Source organism: Osmerus mordax, chromosome 26 (genome assembly GCF_038355195.1).
Source record: "Osmerus mordax isolate fOsmMor3 chromosome 26, fOsmMor3.pri, whole genome shotgun sequence".
Taxonomy (NCBI): domain Eukaryota; kingdom Metazoa; phylum Chordata; class Actinopteri; order Osmeriformes; family Osmeridae; genus Osmerus; species Osmerus mordax.
The window spans coordinates 8,677,755-8,694,161 of NC_090075.1; the positions used below are offsets into that span (position 1 = coordinate 8,677,755).

General features: G+C 44.7%; 1 protein-coding gene across 2 annotated transcripts in view; it reads left to right on the top strand.

Annotated features, from left to right (window-relative positions):
- The window catches only part of camsap2a (calmodulin regulated spectrin-associated protein family, member 2a), a 37,621-nt gene extending 22,892 nt beyond the window's left edge, over positions 1–14,729 (top strand). Inside the window, exons 5-17 of one of the 2 annotated variants that reach the window (XM_067229701.1) lie at positions 241–382; positions 2,008–2,147; positions 6,169–6,259; positions 6,414–6,510; positions 6,624–6,655; positions 6,765–6,834; positions 7,222–9,370; positions 10,088–10,224; positions 10,423–10,643; positions 11,113–11,209; positions 12,280–12,395; positions 12,764–12,882; positions 13,125–14,729. In XM_067229701.1, coding sequence (XP_067085802.1) covers positions 241–382; positions 2,008–2,147; positions 6,169–6,259; positions 6,414–6,510; positions 6,624–6,655; positions 6,765–6,834; positions 7,222–9,370; positions 10,088–10,224; positions 10,423–10,643; positions 11,113–11,209; positions 12,280–12,395; positions 12,764–12,882; positions 13,125–13,430 — 3,717 coding nt within the window. In that variant the 3' untranslated portion in view covers positions 13,431–14,729. The remainder of the gene's footprint in view (positions 1–240; positions 383–2,007; positions 2,148–6,168; positions 6,260–6,413; positions 6,511–6,623; positions 6,656–6,764; positions 6,835–7,221; positions 9,371–10,087; positions 10,225–10,422; positions 10,644–11,112; positions 11,210–12,279; positions 12,396–12,763; positions 12,883–13,124) is intronic. The other variant, XM_067229702.1, reaches the window with a different exon arrangement.
- Positions 14,730–16,407: the final 1,678 nt, after the last annotated feature.

Genomic DNA, 16,407 nt, shown 5'->3' on the forward strand with positions numbered 1-16,407 from the left:
GTTCAATCTACACAGTTTTGGGTTGTGATCTTTTTATTTTTCCCCTCATATGATTTGTATTTCTTTTTCTCATAAAACGTGTATGGAGTATGCCAAATGTGAGACACTAGGCGGATATATTTGCACTCTCCCCACCTGCCTGTGTAAATATGGATGAGTGTGAAAGTGTGAATAGCCTCTGTTTAGATATCTCCCTCTCCTGACCTGTAATCTCTGTGTGTGTGTGTCTCTGCCACCCAGGCTCGCTACAGGAAGGAGCAGGCGTGTTCCCAGCAGGTTCCCTGGATCCCTGTGGTGGACAACCTGCTGAAGGATAGCACTGATGGCTGTGCCCTGGCTGCCTTGATGCACTTCTACTGCCCTCAACTAGTCAAACAGGAAGGTGTGTGTGTTTGTGGTCTTCTTTAACTACCCTTGCGGGGACCAAATATGCTCACAAATATAGTGAAAAATTAAAAACTTGACCCTGTTGGGCCCTTTTGCTGGGCAGCATAACTTCAAATGTTTTTTTCAGGGGGGTTAGGGTTAGTGTAAGTGGCACTCCATCTTATGTTCCATATGCCACTAATGGAGCAGGCTTCTAGCAACTAGTTTGAAGCGACAAAAAATTCCAAACTTCAATGAATCTTCCTTTTAAACTTTTACTGACAAAAACGTAACATACAAACAAAAACATGAATTATTTAGGTCTTAATAACAGTAAATCGGTACATTGGTGTCGTCAGTCAAACTGTGTTGCTCCTTAACCTGACCATCTCAAACTGAGCAAGCACAAGTTGGTAACATGACCACCTTTCTCTCCTGATTTAATACATGAAATTATGAATTTACAGATTTAAATAAACAATGTTCTAAATACTAATTTATACAACAAAAACTCTTCTTCAAATTGTTTCTTACAGTTAGAATTTGTGTTAGAGTTAGAACTACATTAAGAGTTAAGGTTAGGGGTTAGTAGTTAGAGATAACACAATGTTGAATGGAAGTAAATGGTCCGGCGTCACTGGGATAGAAAACAAACTGGCGTGTGTGTAAGTATGGGTCAATGTATATGTGCACATTTCGCATCTACTTTCGCATGTGTGTGTGTGCTTGTTTGTGTTTGTTGATTTACATTTACATGTATTCATTTAGCAGACGCTTTTTATCCAAAGCGACTTACATTACATTTACATTTAGTCATTTAGCAGACGCTCTTATCCAGAGCGACTTACACTAAGTACAGGGACATTCCCCCCAAGGCAAGTAGGGTGAAGTGCCTTGCCCAAGGACACAACATCATTTGACACAGTCGGGAATCAAACTGGCAACCTTCAGATTTCTAGCCCGATTCCCTAACCGCTCAGCCACCTGACTTCCAAGAGAGAGCTTTACAAAAGTGCATAGGTCACTTATCATAACAACGCGATAGCCCCAAACATTGCGGGTAGCCAAAACATGAAGCATACATTGTGAAAAACCAAATAAGTGCCAAACGCAAGAACCATAAGAGCATGTAGTTAAACAAGTTACAATTAAACAACTAAACAACATGAACCTCAAAAGTGCAAGAGTTTCCCTTGTAGAAAGCAAGCAACAATGATATATTTCAGAGCGAGTACAATCATTTTAAATCAATGTTGATCTGTCCACAGTGAGACAGCCACCCGTTGCCTCAGAGAAAGCAACAAAGCCCATAATCTACTCACACCTAATCACATCAACTCACTGATGAAGTGGCTAGCAAGCTGATAGGCACACACACTGAGCTGAGCACAATGCAATTTTTTCTAAGCCAATCAGAGATCGGACTCACCAATAAAATCCACCTCTGGCCACATACAGTACACGTGTCACTCTAAAACACACTTTCTCAAGTCCTGGTCCTTTCTCCATTCCCGGTCTTCAGATAATTCAACATCACAACTCTTTAGGAAAATCCAACGAGGGGTTCTAAAGAAATTGTTTTGGAGTCATATTGGATCCAGGCCTTTCCACGTCTAACCATGCCCACCCCTGACTCCCCAGATGTGTATCTGAAGGACAACATGTCGCTAGCAGACAGCCTGTCCAACCTGCTACTCATCCAGAATTTTTGTAAAGAACACCTCAACAACTGCTGCCACTTCAGCCTGGAGGACATGACCTACGCCTCCTCCTCTGTCAAAGTAAGTCAAAAACCATGCATGTCCAGCTTTAAACTGCCTCAGTTTAGACCATGGGTAAAGAAAGTCCTGGACTAAGTCTAGTTGTTGGTGGCTTATGTGTGTGCTGACTAGCTGGAGTGAGGAGTAATATGTGTACACTGCAAAAACTGGAGCTTACTTGGAGCTTTGTCTTCCTCAGTCATCTCTTCAGTGTGTCCAATTATTTGTCTTGTCTTTTCACTCCCCCTCTTTCAACCGTGCTATACTTTATTTATTGCTTTCCTATCTTTTTTCTCTTTCTCCCTCCCTTTCACCTTCCACCTTCCTTTTTCCACGTAAAGTAGTTACATAGATGGTATTCATGTGTTAGCAAACACAGCTTGGATCTTATTGTTGTCTTGCAGGTAGTTAATGGTGGGTGTTGTCTAGATTATGTTGTTACTGCTGTCGTGGGCAACTGTAGACACGGGTATAGCAAGCTCTGACTCATCCATTTAATTTTCTGTTTTCCACAGTCAAGCCATATGGATAAAGAACGTGACTGTTCAGTATTGACATGTGAAATCTTCCTCAGAATTACTCACTGCAAGAAGTGGGTCTAAGGAGATTAACGGTACAGAACACGGAGAAAGAGCTTACTTCTGTTTCCGTTTTTGCGTACAACTCCCTCAGATTTGCGTTAGCCTGCTAGCGTATGGGCGACTTGCCCGTATCAGCACAGACAGCTCGTCCTGTCCTGGTGATGAGAATGGAACCAAAGCCGGTTGTCAGCTCTGCTGGCCATCTCAGAGCACAGGACTCGCTACAGCACGGTGGCAGTTCTCCGCCAGGCTAGATGTGGCTCTGCAAGTGTCCCCAGTACACACAGAGTCTAATGTCACATCCCATCGGAGGGCTCTGAGGAGTGAGGACAGGCCCAGGCTAAGGGGGGGGAGGGCGGTCTGTCTGAAGACTGGCAGAGTTATGCACAGCATATCGTCATACAAACACAACGGAGAGGCTGACGCTAGCAGCCGCCTGTCTCAACAAGGATCCTGCATTCTTCTCCAAGACATCTCATAATAGTTTGACTGGGTCCCACTTTTGTTTCCCTGTGAAATCTCCCAGAACGCACATGTAGCCATTCCTACTTAATCGTTCAAACACTTCCAATTATTAGAGAGAAAGTCAGATTTGGCTCTTTTTAACTGATATGCTGTCTTATCATCCCCTTCTGACCCAGTGAATGGCAGAGAAAGAAAGAGAGATAGAAGCCCAAGGGATTTTGCCTCAGTGGATATGCTCAGGCCTGCCTAGCGCTGGTGCACAGTGCACACACACACACCACACCATTTTCTCACACATGCACACACACCCATCCCCAAAAATTCACGCAAGCACACGTCGGCTCATGCTATTGTCGGCCATTCTGGCTTTCAGAAGATTACATACAGTATGCAGTCTGAGCTAGCACACAAGCGTTCACACACACACACACACACACAAAGACACTCCCATTGGCTCTTTATTAATTCCACATGGAAAGCTACCCTCCTCCGTGGTAGTACATATCGTATATTTCCTCCATATCAAACAATAGGCTGGTCTTCATTTACATTTTACCTTTACATTTAGTCATTTAGCAGACGCTCTTATCCAGAGCGATTTACAGTAAGTACAGGGACATTCCCCCGAGGCAAGTAGGGTGAAGTGCCTTGCCCAAGGACACAACGTCATTTGACACGGCCGGGAATCGAACCAGCGACCTTCTGATTACTAGCCCGATTCTCTAACCGCTCAGCCACCTGAATCCCTGTATCCTGCTCAAACCAACCCCCCACTTCCATAAGACCCAACCCAGCCTATTTTTATTGAAAGCCTCCGTACTAAATCACATCAAGCTCCTCACTTTGGCTGACGAATCAGTTTATTCCGGATCTAAATTGCGATCTGCAGTAGCAGGGGAATGAAATACAGCATTTTGGGGGGATGTAGTGAATACGTAATGGCAGGAATACCTGATTTATCAGTGTAGGCCCCCGCTTTGAGGTGCAGTCATGCAGTGTTGTTGAGATGGGTCTTTTCTGCTTTAGTGTGTGTTTTCCTGTTGCTCATAAGGCAGTGTTGACTCTCTCGTGCCCTGTTGTCTGGTGCAAGCATTCATTATTTTATTCGGTTGATTAAGCAGCAGCCTATTTTATTGGTTTGACGGATTGCAATATTTCTGCTTGTTTCTAACATCCACAGACACTGCACACACTGCAAAAGACTGTTCCTAATGTTTGTAAAACACACACACACACTCACACTGACCATGTAAGAATTGCTAAGTCTCTTTTTCAGTATTAGAGCCAGACTTCAGGTCAACCTCATGGTGCTTGATGAAGTCACAGCTACTCAGAGTGTGTGTCTGTCTGTCTGTCTGTCTGTTGTGGGTCCGGATCTTTCTGTGTAACTGCAAGGGGGGCAGGGCTGCCAGCAGCTCCCTCTGAGTGGATTAGCCTTCAGCTCTGTTTGACCTGCAACCAATCAGTTCTCCCAAAACTGAAAGGGTGGGAGAGAGACGAGGCACACAAATCTGGCAACCTGTGGGGTAAAGCTTGGTATCAGACAGGTCAGTAGTGTGACTGGGAGATCAGGGGAGTGTGTGTTTGACTGCTACAGGGGGTGTTAAAGGATAATGGTCCCATTGATGTGTTAGTAAGCAAGTAGGATGGACAGACAGATGGAGGAGAGGACGGCTTTTACCATCATGCCATCTGGGCTGGAGACAGGTTTCTCGCTTTGCCTCTCTCTTGCTTTTTCTCTACCACCCTCCCTCTCTCTGTCAAACTGAGAGGACAGAACCTCGTGGTGACCAGACTTACTTAGAGGTAGGCTAATGCAATTAACTAACTGTTTACTGCTGCTAAGTTTATGTTCCCTCAGAAGAACATTGTATCAATGGCTATACTCCATACATGCTCTCTTCTGGATGTTTGAAGATCTTGGTTTTGTTTTTAGGCTTCAAAGGTTAGTCATTTGGACAGTGTGGTAACTGTAAAATATAAATTCATTAAACTGCAGCTTTAGAACCTTTAAGGAAAAGCTAGCATCTTGTGTGTTAGCTTGTTTGCTGTCACGAAAGAAGCAGGCTGGATACTACGGAGAAGGTGAATCTGTCTATTGGGAGGAAAGGTGGGAGGGAGAGGGAACATTCTTTCTTTGTCTGAGCCAGTGGTCCTGAGCAGAATGCCACAGTTCCTCAAGGTCAAACTGGAACACGTGGCAGGCTCCATCCATAGGGGAACCGTTGGTGGTTAGACAACGGTAAAAAAGACAAAAGGCAACAAAAATGCTGGTTGACTTTGTAATAATAATTCGGTTTGCAGCTTCCTATTGTGTCGAATCTTGTTTACGGTCATGAAGTTATCTGTGACTTACAAGTATGGTAGTGTCTGTCAACATTTTGATGGATGTATTTAATTTCATACACAGGCCTTCCATACTTCAGTTGCAGCATATTATGTCCTCTGTGGTTTTTATCTCTCCCTTCTCTCCCCCATGATTCTGACCTGGATTTTAACTTGGTCACATCGTTATGGTGTCAAAAACCCATACAGAAATTGAGCTTTAGCTGATTCTGCCCAACAACATGCCACCAAAGTGTTTATTTGGCAGAAATGTAGCGGTGTGAAGCAGTTTTTATATAATATAGTGTTATTAAACAGCATCTCTGTCAAGCTAGTCTATCTTCACGTGGAAATACTGCATGTTTAGGGGCAGCTTTGATGATGGAAATGCCAAAAAGGGAGAGTTGGTACGTGAATGTTGGTGTAAAAAATATTTTTTGCTAAGGGAGATGTATTGAGATTGAGCTTCTCTTTATCAAATATTTAAAAGGTGTTTGTCAGGTTTTTCTTTTAGGTATTAAGAGACATCTTGTGGAAGGAAAGGTGCACTGCAATGTTCTGATAGATTAGACAGTTGCGGATAGTTTGTTCTATGAAAACTATACGTTTTTGCCCTCGGTTTGCTGTGTTGTCGATTTGCCTCAATATGACACAGTGTTCTTTTTTTCCAGAACAACTTCCTTGTGTTCATGGCTGAGCTGTTTTGGTGGTTTGAAGTTGTGAAACCGTCTTTTGTAAAACACCAAACTCTGGACAGCGAGGGTGAGTGTGGGAAAACAGGCTTTTGGACTAAAGAACGTCCTCAAATGCAAAGTATATACAGTACTACAAAAACATTATACATGCTCAACATTTAGTATCTGATTTGAGTTTTTGGGGTTTAAAAGGCAATGTGTGTGTTGTTTTTTTATACAAGAGCCCCCCCCATCATTGAAGAGAATGCCCTCCGTGCCCATCTCCAAGGCAACTAAGAGGAGCTTCATGGACAGGCCTCCCAGTCCAGAGAGACCCAGGTTGGATGATATCCTCGAACTAAACAGGGCTTCTCTACTGCTGCCCTAGTCTTCCCATTAACTGCATTATACAGCTTCTTGAAACAATCTTTAATTTTTACCCTCTTTTCTAGTCTGCCTCTTCGACCTCAACCCCGTAACTCAGGTAACTAGATTGTTTGTCACTCGTGCTCGTTATAGGTGTACAAACACCCAAAGCATTTAGAGACACAAACGCATTTACAGATGTACATATGGTTGTTTTTACCCTGCAGATGAAATCAAGAGATCGACTTCAATGTCGTTTGTGGATGGCCACATAGGTACCTGGCCCAAGGAAAAAAGGTCAGCCGCAAATTAAAAATAATACCTAAAATAATACTTCTTTTTTTTTTGTATAAAATACTTATAATAAATAAAAATAAGATTAAGAAATCCCAAAAGAAAATCAATCTTAAAGACAAGATAAAATAAGACTAGATTCTTAATCTGTCAGTTGGCTGAGCGGTGAGGGAGTTGGGTTAGTAATCCGAAGGTTGCCAGTTCGATTCCCGGTCATGCCAACTGACGTTGTGTCCTTGGGCAAGGCACTTCACCCTACTTGCCTCGGGGGAATGTCCCTGTACTTACTGTAAGTCGCTCTGGATAAGAGCGTCTGCTAAATGACTAAATGTAAATGTAAATGTAATGTAATCCAAAAAAGAAAATAAATATATAATTATTATTTTTCAGATCTGGGCCTTACGGAGTATCCTTCGACATCCCCTTTGATAAAGATGGCGGCTCCCCCTCTGCTCCTCCTCCCTTGCGGGGCATGACTCGATCAGCCAGCACTGAGGATGGCCTGGGTTTCAAACTCCCCCACCAGCTGCCCCGTGGCATGAAGAAGAACCTCTCCTTCCAGCCCGTCAACGGACAGAGCTTGGGCATCGACGAGGAGGGCTGCCCCGACAGCCTGGTGCCCACAGAGCCTGACAGAGCGCCGGCGGGCAGAGCCTACCCCAATGGGCAAGGGAACGGCACGGCCACCCCCAGCATCGAGGAGGCCCTCCAGATCATACATAACATGGGCCAGCCGCTGCAGAGACTCCCGGCGGAGGCAGAGGGGATCGACAACGGGTTCTTCCTTCACAGCCAGGCCCGTAGGCCCAGCGGACTGGACCCCGGATCTGAGACGGATTCGAAAGCGGCTCTGAGCCCCTCAGACTCCACAGAGCCCGACACGGGCATCCACCTGAGGACGGATGACATGGCCGAGACGTTGGACGAAGACTCGTCTCTGAGGGACTGCACCGCCAGCATGGAGCTGGACACCCCCAGCCCCTGCCCCAGCGGCTCTGCCAAATCCCCGCCGGGCATCAAGATGACAAGCTTCGCTGAACAGAAGCTTCGCAAGCACAACCCTTTAGCCGGTGACTCGGGCCGGGGCAGCGGGAGCGGCTCCCTCAAGACCACCCCGGAAGGTTCCGAGCCCGGACTGCCGCTGTGCGTGTCCTGGGCCCCCACCCCTGAGCACAGCCCTGTCCATCACCAGCCCACACCCCTCTCCGCTCCCACGAAACCCATCTACCCAGTCCAGGCCGTGACCGTTGACCCGGCGCAGGTCATGGCGACGGAGATGGTCCAGCTGCGCATGCGATTGGAGGAGAAGCGGCGGGCCATCGAGGCTCAAAAGAGGAAGGTGGAGGCGGCGTTTTCGAGGCACCGGCAGAAGATGGGCCGCTCGGCCTTCCTCACCGTGGTGAAGAGGAAGGGTGATGGAGCCGTGAGCGGCGTGGAGGACGACAGGGGGAAGGCAGAGGATGTGGAGAAGACGGTAGGCGCCAGCCCCACCCTCCGGTCTGAAAGGAGCAAGGCCGACACACCCGACGGGGCGGAACAAGGGAGCGGCGGCGTTGCAGGTTGGTTAAAGTTGCCGAGAGGAGGAGAGGAGGGCAGTCCTAACGCCGGGCAGGTGGCGGAGACTGACCTGATGGAATACACCCGCTCCATTGAGAAGCTCAATGACTCATTGGCCTTCCTGCAGACCGAGATGCAGCGATTGGCCCAGCAACAGGAAGTCATCATGGCCATGCGGGAGCAACAGCAGCAGGCATGGGTAATCCCGCCGTCTCATGCGAGCCCCTCCCCTCAGAAACACAGCCGGGCCGCCCCTCGCTCCTCTGGACCCTCCTCCCCCGTCGACTCCCCTCACTGTTCCCGCCGCTCGCCCACCAGCATCAAGAGGAAGTCCGCTTCTTTCCACTCCCGCACAGCCCGCACCCCTAGACCCAACGAGCTCAAGCTTGCCCCTTACAACCGTGTGCTGACTGCCCCCCAGTCCGTCGACAGTATCCCCCGCTTACGCCGGTTCTCTCCCTGCCAGCCTCTAGCCACCTCATTTGTGCACATGGGGGATATGCCCGCTAGCAGCAATCTGGAGCCCGGAGACCCAGATCCTGGCAGAAGCAGGTACTCAGATCCACTTCTCTCCCCAGAGAAGGAGGCTTCTAACCTGGCTAGCGCGGTGCCCTCGCCCCCTTCCTCCCCAGCCAAAGGTCCAAACCAGCAGGACCAAGAAGAAGACATTGAAGGAGAGATCCGGAATGAAGATATGGAAACAGAGATGGAGATGGTGAAGGAGGAGGAGATCCGACCCATCATCGGTTCATCGGTGTCGGAGGTGTTGGCACATCTGGTGACAGAGACCTTCACGGTGACCCCCACTGAGGCCCCTGCTCCCATAGGAGTTCAGAGCCAAGCCAGGAGTAGCTTGATCGAGGTGCCCCTCTCCGTGTTGAAACCACTGGAGGGTGAGGTGTTGGAGGAGAGCGGGGAAATGCAGGCCACCATCAAGGGCCTGGATGAAGACCAGAAAATGTGCCGTGGCTTCTTTTTTAAGGTGGGCTGACCTGGGATTGTACAGTGCATTCGTCACAAGATTTAGGGAAAGGGAGACCAATGGATAGTTTGTAACCTTCTCATATTTTTTTTCTCTGACGATAACAATTATTTGACCATTTCGTAGTGTTTTAAATTAGGATGACATATTTTTGACCATTGTTGTCAAAATCTGTATCAAGACAGTGTGTCCCAGTTTCTGCCTCTTTATGTCTCCGTGTTTGTTTTCTTTACAGTATGTAAGGAAACCTCCTGTTTCTAATATGAGATGATGAATGGCACTGAAAATAGGCCGGTTGAGGACAAACTTGTTTTGCAGTTGTTAGTCAACTCTGCTTTCATCTAGGTCAGAAAACTGGGTCTTGTGAATTATTTAAGTGCAGCTGTACATTGATGTTAAATGAGGTGTACGATTGTGGTGGTTGTAGAGTGCATATACCGTTCACATTAAATATTACATGTTCAGACACATGGTCTGACTGCAGTTAGAATAAAAAATGTCTTAGTATCTTTTGATACTTAAAAGAATAGCCTAATTATTAAGATAAGAAAGACTTAATGCTTCAAGTGAAAGCTCAACCACACTAGCTCCAATATATACTTATATACTATACCCAATTTACACACTCAGCAGTTGCAACTGCATGAATTCCGAGGCCGAAAAGATTTTAAAACAAACAACAAACCTTTTGACATTTTCTGTCACATTATACTCTAGGATGACGGCAAAGGGGAGGACAACATGGCTCAGAAGAGGGCGGCGTTGCTGGAGAAGAGGATGAGGAGGGAGAGAGAGACCCAGCAGAAGAAGCAGCAACTGGAGGTGGAACTGGAGCAGAAGAAAGAGGAGGCACGGTAGGTCGTTCCCGCCCGAGTGTCACCTGTTTCTAGGCAGACTATCTACAGACTATCTATTTTCTCGATGGACTTACCTCTGTGAACCCTTTGTGAGCTCGCAAAAACACAGAGGTCCTTTATGGACACAGACATGTTTATACAACTCAATGTAAAAAACAAAAAAGCCCACACTGTCCCCCATCCACCCTTATCCAGACTAAAAGCCGAAGAGGAACGTTTGAGGAAGGAAGAGGACAAGGCCAGGAGAGAGTTCATCAAGCAGGAGTACCTGCGGAGGAAACAGCTAAAGCTGATGGAGGACATGGATACGGTCATCAAGCCTCGGCCTGCCAGCACCAAACAGAGGCGAGCCAGGCCCAAGTCGATCCACAGAGACAGCCTGGACTCCCCCAAAACGCCAGGCAGGGCTGCTGCAGGTAAAAATTTCAAAAGATTAAATGACCCCCCCCCCCCTCCCTCCCTCCCCCCATACCCTAGGGGTCAACTGGCAACATGCCAATAGGCACGGTTTTGTGCTTTGTGCCACACCCCTTGCACGCTCAGCATGGCTTCTTCTATCAACTTGAATCTGTTGAGTGAAGATTGACAATACCTTTGGGGCTCATGTTTAAAGTATGTTTGTCCTATTGTTAACCCCAACCAATTTTGGTAACGTGCTTTCTTTCCCAAACTGATTTGAGTCGTTTGGGGAATGTGATAGATGCAAGCCATGTTTCATTATGTTAGTGTGTGTGTGCTTCTGGCATTGGTATGTGTTTGTGTCAACTGAAAATCTTCAGCGCTGCATGACAAGTTTGCCACAAAGTGCTGCAGACACACACATCCATGGTGGTCATTCGTGGTGTAACGTGCGTGTCCCGTGCCGTGTTTGTGTTTCACATCCAGGTTCACGACCTCGTGTCTTTTCAGTCTCCAGCTTGTCGCTGGCTTCGCTCAACCTGGGAGAGAGTGACAGCATGCAGTCTGAGAAGAGAGGCCCAAGGTGAGCCGGACACCTTAACGTCAGTTCTGAACCAAAAAAAGATTAAAAGATAACATATCCTTAATATTTGTAGACTATAACCTTATGAACTGTCATGACAGAACATGAACTACTGGTCACTGACCTGAAGATGACCACTCATTTCGACCGCCTCTCGACTCTTTTAAACCTAACGTTTTTCTCTGTGTTTCCTTCTTTCTTTGATCACCCTGTTTATTTTCGGGCTGTCAGAAGTGCTAGTGTAGCCTCTGGCAGCCTCTACTTCTTTTTGAGCTCTCCTAAACTGAGAAGGAGAAGGTCAGTTGTCTGTATTGTAGAGCAACACTTCTTCCCCATACCCTATACCAAATTGTTGGTTGTTTCCCTATCCTTTATGAGCTGGTATAGGGGCTAATGTTGCTTACAGTCTGGAAAAGATCCTAATGACGAAAACCCAATTGCACTGGAAACAATACCCTTCACTGAATGTCACCTCTTCAATGAATGTCACCTCTTAACAGTAGCCCACAGTATATCTTGCCATCAGTATGTGACTTTGGCTGACTGCACCATCCGCCCTTGCTCAAATCTGCGCTTGCATTTAGCACGGCTCACTGAACAAAATGTCACGACACATTGTTCTGATTTGCCAATATCCTGCCTATCTCTGCAAAGATGCAAACCCTGTGACTGTCAAGGTTTTGCTACCTCCTTGTTTGAATGTCTCCCGCCACTAGTAATTAGTACTTACTATTAATTACTAACTGCTAATGAGTCACTACTCAGAAGTTCTACTAAGAGGCTGTAATAAAAGCTTGTGCAATAAACACACAATCACATTTTTCTCACTGCTTTACCCACCATGCTTGCAGGCTTACAGCACTTAGCAGTAGTCAAGTAATGGTGTGCAATAGCAAACCTATCCCTGTTGTCAAATGGTGCAGTATTTAGATACAAACCACATATTTCAGTAGGTACAGAAAGTCAAGGTAACAAAAGGAGCTGTATGCAACCAGTCACGTGAAGAGAAGTGACCTAACTGTCATTTTACTGTGTTCACACTTGTATATGCCTTTGTTTGTTTCCTGAAGGCCCGATTCTGCTGATGGTTTCCTGTCTCCGAGTCGGCCCGGGAGTCGTAACGGGGAAAAGGACTGGGAGAACGGCTCCACCACCTCCTCTGTCACCTCCAACGCGGAATACACCGGTGAGTACTGCAGTAAACTCTCACCTTACAACAGATCTCTGACAGACATGGGTATCGTCAGTTTAATGCTGTCAAAAGGTATAGTGGGCTATACAGTAAAACATTTTTTACAAATGTACTGTAGATGTCAATGGTGTCCGGAAAAGATGACGTGTTAAGTTTACAGATGGCATTTTTTCCGAATGAATGTATGTTGTACACTATGTTTGTGTTTTGGGCCAATTTTTTTATACCTTTCAGAGATACCAGCAAGTTACCAATGAATGATTTATCTTCAGTCCTGAACGGATGTCAGAAATCCCTTCCTCGAAATAGATAGTGGTTGCTATGACGATCGTCTCTTGACATCTCTCCTCTTGTGTGTGCAGGGCCCAAGCTGTACAAGGAGCCAAGCGCCAAATCGAACAAACACATCATCCAGAATGCTTTGGCCCACTGCTGTCTGGCTGGCAAGGTTAATGAAGGGCAGAAGAACAAGATCCTTGAGGTAACGGCAACGATAATACAAATGACAAATCTCTGTTCTGTTTTTCCCAGGTGTGATCTCAACGGACTAACAGGGTTTTGAGACAACCTGGGGATTGTGGTGAATAGTTGTAAAATCATCGTAAAAAGGCATGGGAAGCAAAAAGGGGGTGGGGAAGGTGATTCATCACTTTTTCAAGATTTTAAATATTTTTGAAAGATCCCAATTCCTAATTTCAATCACTTTCTCCATTTGCGTGTCAGGAAATGGAGAAATGCGAGGCCAACAACTTCCTGGTGCTGTTCCGGGATGGGGGTTGCCAGTTCCGATCTCTGTACACGTACTTCCCTGAGATGGAGGAGATCACCAAACTGGCAGGCATTGGGCCAAAGAGCATCTCACGCAAGATGATCGATGGGCTGTACAAGTACAACTCAGACAAGAAGCAGTTCAGCCAGATCCCGGCAAAGACCATGTCTGCAAGCGTCGACGCTATCACCATCCACAGCCACCTGTGGCAAACCAAGAAACCAGCCACCCCCAAAAAAGTTATACCTGCAAAGTCCTAATGAAACTTCAAACCCCTCTGCCTGTTTCCCTTCAAATGGAACATTCACATTCAAATTGCACTTCACTGTACATAATTCATGAGGATTCTAACACCTGCAATGCCAGTAGATTAATGCATACTTTGTATGTCTCCTCTTCTATTCCTGTCTTTTTACTACAAGCTTCAGAGCAGACATAAGAGAAAAAAAACTGGAATGTAAAACCTTATTTAAAAGCAAATTGTAAATGGATACCATTGATTTGTTTGGTTTAAGAGGTTGTCTGATTTGAGTCATTACGACAGCATGTGCGAGTACGTGAGGTTTTGAATTGTGCCAAAAAGAGTAAAGTAAAAAAGGTATGAATGCAATTGCTGTTTTATTTACACTGAAGCACTGAATGTTGATGATAGTAGTCTGATTTGTTTTTGCTTATCTGTTGACATGCGTGGCCTTATGCTTGTTTTGTATGTGAGTGCAATGCGGTGATTGTAAAGCTATACCCTAGAAAGGTTTTTTGTACTGAGGCAAGTGATTTTTTTCCATTTATTGTCTTTTGAAATGTTAATTGTTAAGTCTGTCAAGGTATATTAACCAGACCTGGGCCACTTACACACTGTTACTTTATCAAGAAATGTAGGCACATTTGATTCACCCCACAGCCGGCACTTGGTTTTATTTCAGTGGGTGCTTAAGCAAATACACCCAGAATATCTGACAGTATTTGCAAAAAGTATTTGACCCAGGTTTTACACCACAAAGGGCCAAAAAGCAAATAGCTAGTATACCCACACAGTATCATGACTCCATGTTAAACGAGTGGTTTTTACTAGAAAAACACATTTTTTAAGGAATCAGGAACCACATAGTGGGCTATATTGTTGATGCTGCTGGTTCACTGCAGGTTTGTGAACAAAACAAAAAAGGTTATCGCCTTTAAATTGCCAAATCATGGACCAGCCTTTAAGATTACTTTAGTGTGGTTACTTTGATGATATTCAGATTTTTTAAATTTATTTGTTGCTAAATGGTTTGGATATATTTGGTTCATTATAAAAAATTAAAAAATAAATGTTTTGAATTAATTTTGTTTTGCATTCAATTAATCAACTTCAGAGTAAAAGTAAAAGTTTCAAAGTAAAATTGTTCTTCCATAGCTTCCATAAAAATAAAAAACAAACATAACACAGACCAGTAGTCTCAAAATTAGACTTATTTTCTAAGAAACACTTGTCAGGTCAATCCATTTTACTTATGTATTTCAAAATGTAAATGCTCATAATAGGATACAAGTTACTGTCAAAAATGTTACTGTATACAGCACCCTACATTCTGCACTTGATGGCTTCTCTGTGAGACTTGTTAATGCAATATGCAGTTTCTTTATTTTTTTGCTATGTAAGAGCAGAATGTGGTGGACTTCATTGCTGCACATGGGTATAGCCTTGTTGCTTCTCTTTTTGTTTTAGTTTAAAATCTAACAATATCACTCATGCCAGTGGTCAACACACACAAAGGTCAGGCATTTGTGCTTTCACTGAGACATAATATACAATTACCAAAAGAGAAGTTATATAGGTCTGGAATTGTAATGCAATGTCACTATTTCATCTTTTTAGTAAAGGGATATAACTGGGACCTTGCTGTTGTCTTATTTGGCTGTTTAAGGCCAATATGAATGGATATTTAACTGTTACTGTACATTCAGTGAAGAACATGTGGGCAGGGCAGTGTAGTGTGCTGCTGTGAGCTCATCTGTCCATCTATGAGAAGCACTGCTTCCATTTTGTTTTAGCAGACGCTGTGCTGTCATAAATCATATTGCTGAATTTGGTAGTTTTGTTTGAGTTTTCTTTAGCATTGAATAAAATGAAGCATGGCCTCCAATGTGTGTTGTGCCTTCTTGTGCTCAAACAAAATATTTAAAGAAAAAATAATAATAGTATGGTCAACCGCGAATGTAAAATGTATACATTTGACTCTCAGAACCACACAAAAGATCCATAGAAACAGTCATAATGACGATAATGTTATCAAATGTAACTACTGAGTCAAATTCATTTGTGCAAATTTGTTAATGAACAGATGGACACACAGATTGCCCTACCCTGCCATCTAATTGTAATTGTCTTGAATTGTCGCTGTGACAAAACGACATCACCTCAAACGCTGGCAATTGCATCCCCTGCAGAGTAAGACAGCAGAAAGTTGCTGAGCCGAGCGCACCCTCCGTCACATAAGTGAGAGCAGTGCATGGTTTCAGTTGGCTTGGTTTGCTACAGTCTGTCCGCTTGGCAACCGGGGCAATAACGTGCAACAAACAGGACCCATATCAGCACAATTGACAGAAGAAACGAATTATTTGTTTTATATGCCCTCCCAAAACTGAAATCGGAAAATTGTGGGTTTATCGAATTCATGTAGAGCGTCATTGTAGGCTACCAGGAGGAATTGACAGGTGAGGGGTAGGCTACAAATCATTTTGGGTGGTGCCTGTTGGTACCGGTGAGAATTGTTGTGTTTAATGCTTGGAATACCGGTGCTTAGCTTGCTTTTTAACCAGCTCTTTTCGATCTGGAAGGCTCTTATTCTTAGAGCATTGTCCTTGGCTTTCTGCAATGTACAGCATGTTACGTTATAGAGCTGCATATAGACTACTGCCCGCTAATCCTTACGTATACGCAGTGCAATGGCATGGCAGCATATTTATGTTCTATGCTAGCATGCTAGCAGGGAAAAGGGAGGGTGGCTAGCTAGATGTGTTATTAGATGTAGTATTGCCCAATGTGGTATTGCCCAAATCATGGGCAATACCTTAAAATATTAAAGCTTTTAATGCGAAGCTACACCAAATGTATTGTTGTCTATCCAAAGATGTTGCATCAACAATAACTTATAATCATGCATCTGCCGGAATATGTTCATTTGTCAAAACAGTTGAAGAAAACAAAGTTACAGAATTGAAGGCTGCCAGTGTGGGAATCTGTTTGTTATGAAA